General features: G+C 29.7%; 1 protein-coding gene across 1 annotated transcript in view; it reads right to left on the bottom strand.

Moving 5' to 3' along the window:
- Nucleotides 1-2,011: 2,011 nt before the first annotated feature.
- Nucleotides 2,012-6,504, bottom strand: part of LOC107443385 (choline/ethanolamine kinase) — a 21,571-nt gene continuing 17,078 nt past the window's right edge. Inside the window, exons 8-10 of the mRNA XM_043043222.2 lie at nucleotides 6,253-6,361; nucleotides 3,955-4,140; nucleotides 2,012-2,277 (exon numbers count right to left, since the gene is read on the bottom strand). Of these exons, the coding sequence (XP_042899156.1) occupies nucleotides 2,203-2,277; nucleotides 3,955-4,140; nucleotides 6,253-6,361 (370 nt within the window). The 3' untranslated portion in view covers nucleotides 2,012-2,202. The remainder of the gene's footprint in view (nucleotides 2,278-3,954; nucleotides 4,141-6,252; nucleotides 6,362-6,504) is intronic.

Genomic DNA, 6,504 nt, shown 5'->3' with positions numbered 1-6,504 from the left:
TAAAAATTTAAAAAATATTCTATGTTGTAAGTTTGCTTTAGGTATAAAATACACAAAGAATATAGGTTAAAACGTTTACGAATTGAATCTTAGTTTTCATATTTTTAAAGCTAGTTCTAATTCATATCTCATACATCATATATATACTTTATCATTAGGTCCAGTTCTAATTCGTATCTTATACATTATATGCCTCATTTGTAAGGCAAATTCCAATTCATGTCTTATACACCATTTGCCTTATTTGTAAAACGAGTTCTAATTCATATCTTATACATATTCCTCTTTTTGTAAGGCGAGTTTTAATTCACATCTTATACATTATGTGTTTTATTTGTATCTTATACATTCTGTGTTTTATTTGTATGCGAGTTCTAATTCACATCTTATATATCATATGCTTCATTTGTAAGGCGAGTTCTGATTCCTATCTTGTACATCATGTGCTTTATTTAAGATGTTATATAATTTCCTGTATAGAAATGTAATAGTAAAAGTAAATTGAAAAGTATCTATTTCATTGTGCAAAGTAACCATTTTATAGTGGAAAGTATGGATCGATAAGGGATATGACCGTTTTATAGCGGAAAGTGGAAAAAAAAGATGAATTTTATACTGAAAATGTCCTTTAACAGAGAAAATTGTCCAATTTAAAATCTAGAGTACACATTTTATGGTGAAAAATAACTATTCGATAGGAAGAATTATTCATTTTACAATGTAAAGCATCATTTTATAAGTAAAAAGCTCCAAGCACCCGTTTTAGAATGAAAAGTATCTACTTTGTGGAAGTATGTAAATTGAAAAGTAATTCCTTTCATAGTGTTAAGTGTTTAATACAAATGATAATATTTCTCTCTAGAGATATAAGCTATGTTTAAATATAATTTAATACGCTTTATGATTAAAAAAAACTAAATTTTGAAAGAGTAATTTTTAATTAATGGAATATTCTATTATTCTTGCAGAACAATCGATTTAGTAGCACAATTTATTATTATAATATAGTAAAGAATGAATTCAGGTTTCCCCAGGGTCTTAATTTTTTACCTTAATACCTTTGTGACAACCATTTTACGTTATTTCTCAAATAAAATTTACTTCAATAAAAGTTTTACCCGACCAGAAGTCTTAATACAATGAACTCTAATACCAACGCTGAGCGTTATTTGTTTAAATTCAATTTCATTTGACATTCTCATTAATTTTTACGTGTAATTAAATTATTATTATATTATCAAAATTATTATTAAATTTGTTTAAGGCCCTTGGAACTCTGAATTAACTAAGTAGAACAATTACTTCAACTGTTGTAAACCGCTTATTGTATTTATCAAATTGTATAAGACTCATACCATAATGCAAATAACACCGGGGGAAAACTTTTTTTGTCTTATTAAGTTGCATAAGATTTTTGACGTATCTTGGACATTTTTTGGTCGATGATTTCAAATCTGTGACCGGCTTCTCTCGCCAACCTAGAGTTTTTTTTTTTTAAAATCACATATTTAGTCTTTTTTGGCAAAATGTACAAATGTAGACATGGGGTGGCGTAAATGTTCCGATGAACTTCTAAGGGAGATGGAAGGATTAATCAGGATTAAAATCACCAGGATTAAAATTGCATAGAAACCCGTTCCCAAAAATGTCGTGATACGCCGTTTCGGACTCTTTCCTACTACCAGCTGTTTTTTCGCGTGCTTCTGAAAAGGTCAAAATAGGGAAACGCTCCTTACTCGCTTATGAAATTTATGGGCACAGGTTCCTACGCAATTTTAATCCTGATGATGCTCCCAAACTCCCCTAGATGTTCGACACAACATTTACAAGAATTATATGAAATCCCTACACTCGAATAAGGCAAGAACGAGTATTAGTATAAAAGCCTGCAAGATTTTTTCCCTAGTGTCATTATTTCCTAATTAGGATTCATCAGTTAATGGTCAAATTCTCTACCGTTATGGTGGATAAGTAATGAAAAAAGTAAGTATCAAAATAAAATCTTATTCTCTCTATTTATATAAATTTTTTTAATTTCTCTCCTACATTTTTTAATAAATGATTTTTACAAAACATGCAGTTTTTTTACGATCGTTCAATTAATATCAAGCGTACCAGGAAACCAACCAGCTGGGTACCAACGCTAATTTCATAGCGTTATTTGTTTCAGCTCGATATCATGATGTTGAACCTTTTCACGCTCTATTCACAAGCTCTTTTTGCCAAATAATTTTTCTTGAATCTCCAGTAACTTGTCATTCTCGTTTTTAAATTTTCCTAAAATTGAAAGGATACAATTTATGAATACAGTTATACTAAATTTTTATTAATTTTGTAATTTTTCAGTATTTTGCATGTAAAATTACTTCCCATTTATTACATCTGATTGAGCCGACCTGGTAGCCGAGCGGTTAGCGTGCCTGACTGCGAAGCCATAGGCTGCGGGTTCGAATCCCGCTCTGGGCATGGATGTTTCTCTCTCTCTTTGTGCTGTCCTCTGTTGTGTGTGTGTATGATGTGTGAATGTGGCCCACCCTATAAACGGGTTTGTGGCAGTGTGGCGTGGGCAATGTTGCTCGCCTCCGTGACTTTGGTTCACAGGTGCCCACTGGGTAACGCCAAATGAGCAACAATTCTGGCATAGTATAGGCAAAAGATTCAAAATTCAGTGCCTGCCATTGGAAAAAAAAACATCTGATTGTGTAGCATATTCTGAATTCTTAAGTTCATGTATACTTTTCTTCAAGTACAGTTTATTATTTTTCAAGTCCATGAAATCTTTCACTTTGTTATGATTATTTTAACATTATGACGCAGAAATTTTGTTCAGCATATTTTTCATTATTTTTTTTATTAGTTTAGGTTAAAATAAGTGAAAAATATTATATTTAGCATTTTAATAATTTACAGTTAAAAATACAGCATAAAATACAGGTGTCTTTTTTATTTTCCTTAAGTGTAAAATTTTTATCTTTAACAAGGCTCACTTTCAAAAATAAATTTTCAACTATGCACTTATTTGCAAATACTTAAATCTCAGAAAAATATCTATTATTAAAACTTTTTTAATTGACAAAATCAATTGCTGATAAATTTTTGAATGTGAATGACAAAAATAATTCCACTTACTTTTACTTTATTTTCTATTTTGGTACAAATATAGTTCCAATTATATAACAGATGTTTTTAGTAACTATTGGACTGTTTTTTATAATTAAAAAATACCAAAATATGTTTGGTTGTAATTAGAGCTTCAACAAATATATACAAAGGGAAATCGGAGTCCCATCACCGTCGAACTCTTCTTGCATAGAATTATAATAATGACATATTTTAAAAACGAGAAGATTTCCCCCCCCACACAATTAGAGCATGGAACAATTAGAAATTTAGTCTGTTTCTAATTGCTCTATTTCTAGGAGTTCTATTTCTAGGCTAGAGAATTCTAATTTCAATATATCAGAGAAGGCGATACCTTAAGTCGTAAAATGAAACTCAAAAACAGAAAAGAAAATCTTCTCTGTGCACACACACATTTTTTTAATTAAAGCAAATTTTAACTCTCAAGAATTTGGAGTACCAATAATGTATAAAATACGATTCCAATAGTTAGAATAATGGTCAAAAGTTTGAGTCACTTAATGTTATGTTAATTTTTTTTTGTCTTTTGCTATGTCTTTTGAAGAAATTAAGAGGATCAAAAAATATTTGTACGCAATTATAAAATTCGCTTAACCCACAAATGTGAATGCTTTACGTCATTATAAATCTTATTATTTAATTTATAGTGATCAAATTTTGAAACTGTAAAGTATTAAACATTTTACATTATTTTAAAAAACAATCTGTCATTTTAAAATATCGAAACCTAAAATTGGAATGACATTGGTCAATTTATTATTTTCATTCGAATATAAGATTTCATTATCTGGTACTAATAACATAAAATCCTACTTGATGGAATATGCCAACTTTTGCATCAGATTTGTTCTTTTCTCCCCATACTGCCCAATAGAGTTGAGTGGCCATGTTGAAAAACTCAATTTCTTTCAAAATTTTGTTTGTTTCTGCCTCAATTTCTGATGGCTTAATAATTTTTTCCAAAACTAGTTGATTTACATAAGATTGAATAAATCTGATCTGAAATATACAAATAAATTACTAATTAGTAAATAAATAATTGAGGTTAATAAATAAATAAGGTGCTAATAAATAATTAGGGTGTTCTTTAATGACCGCCTTTAATATCTTTATAATCTTTAGCCTTTAATCTTTAGAATCCTTGCCAAAAATTAAATAAAAAAACATGCACATTGAAAGTCGCAAATTTACATGTAAGACAGAAGAAACAAATATTCTATTCAAACCTAACGAATCAATTGTGGCTGTTTAAAAAAAAAATCAAACTTTGTTTCATAACTAAAGAAAGAAACAGAGAGGTGTTGAAAGACTATTCTTGTTCCTAAATATCTGCAGGTTTTTTTTTAATACTAACGGATTTTGATGTTTAAATCCCCTCTTCATTGCTATGGATTTATTAATTATGCTATGGATATTATTATTTTTCGAAAGCGCTTTTAATGTTGTTCTTCGCTTTAATGTAAATTTGCAACTAGCAATATGTATCATCTTTAGACATATATAAGAATTCCAAAGATGTAGATAAAGATTGGTCTTTTTTAGAACACCCTGTAAAATAGTTTTTAATATGAGATATAACGACAAAGTAAAACTGAATTGGACAGTTTTTTAAAAAAATTATTTTAACGTTCTACTGTAAATTGAACTACTGCAATTTGAAAAAAGCCTGCGAATTGAAAAAGCCTGTAACTTGTATAGCGAGCTGATTTGGAATTGATTTGTTGATGCCAAAGCAATGTCAAGCTTACTCAAACATTGCTTTATAAATGAGCCAATGAGAATAGTTGTGGTGCCGTGTCGATTAAAACAACAGTCACTAATTATTATTATAATCAGTGACGGTTACTATAATTTATTATTAGTGGCTGGGTGGCGCAGTTGGTTTGTCGTCGGCCTTCCGAGCCCAAGTCTGTGGTTTTAATCCCCGACCCAGACACCAGATTTTCGGGATGCAGAAAATCCTCAGCGGCCATGTCGTATGATTATGCGGCATGTAAAATATCCCTGGAGTGCCTTATTGACATTTCCGGCAAAATTAAACTCCTAGTGCACTTTAGCATCCAAATAGAGTCTCGGTGCTGCCATCTAGTGTGGCAGAAACTAGACGTCCAAATTAACATGGCCAACGGTATCTCACCCATTGTGGTGGTCCTGAAAGAGTGGATACCACTTCTGGAGAACGCACTAGGTCTGCTCATATGTGCGCACTTGTGCAAATCATTGAAAATAAATTTTTTTTTTATAACCACATGGTTCATTGTTATCATTATAACCACATGGTTAATTATTACTATTATTATTACTATTTGTTTCTTTTATTGATTACAGACTCGTTCCGGAATTTTTAACGATTATTGTCTGTTATAACTTCATCTTTAGAACCATCACAACTTACTCTGTATAAACATTGCATAAAATTTAAGAAAAAAATAATAAAATTAATTGATTTTATCTAATTATAAAAAAAAAATTAAATAATTTGTATAAGTGCAATCATGTGTATGAATATTTGTTAAAATTTGTGATAAATTATTAACAATTACGAATTAAATTTACTATTACGAAATTGTAAAAGACTATTGTTTATTAGAAAAGACATTTACGATCCAAAAAGTTTCTTTAAACACGGCCTTTTTGAAATATTTTTAGCATTTTAAAGCTAAAACGGTCTAATTAAAGCAAAAACCTCAGTTACAGGTAAAAATATTGACCAAGAAAATTTTTAGAATGAAAGATTAATGACACATGGTGCCATGCTTTTGTCCCGAGTATTCTAATTAATATAATTTGTGTCCAAATCAATCAACGCAGAATTAACCTTGACGCGTTATCAATGAGAAGATTTCGTATCGATATTGATTATCTGATAATGATTTATTAGATTTTTATGACGTTTATTTATTTTATTTTTTTCGTTTATAACACATATAAAAATGTTTCTGTTAATTACGTTACCGTTCGTAATGGTTGTGAACTTTATTAAGTGTGATATGCTTTCAGCACAACACGTAAGCATGAAATGAAAACAAAATTAAACTTTTAGTGCACTGCGAGTACTATGCATTCAATTTTCAAGTTCTAAAGAAAAGATATTTAGAAGTTGATTTGTACCTTTTCCTCTTCTGTTGGATATCTGTTGATATCGAAAGTGAAATAAGGTGGTTCACTAACATCATAGTCATATGCCCACTCACACAAATGGTTTGCAATATCGTGAGATCTGAAAAGATGACAAGTATACACATATCAATTACGAAAAGGCCACACACGCAAATAGTTTGTAGAATCACGAGATTTAAGTAGTTGAAAAATATAGTCAAAATAATTTCAAATATATATATATATATATATATATATTCACTT

Source organism: Parasteatoda tepidariorum, chromosome 8 (assembly GCF_043381705.1).
Source record: "Parasteatoda tepidariorum isolate YZ-2023 chromosome 8, CAS_Ptep_4.0, whole genome shotgun sequence".
Lineage (NCBI taxonomy): Eukaryota > Metazoa > Arthropoda > Arachnida > Araneae > Theridiidae > Parasteatoda > Parasteatoda tepidariorum.
The sequence above is the reverse complement of the archived record's forward strand: the minus strand, read 5'-3'. Positions and strand labels throughout refer to the sequence as shown.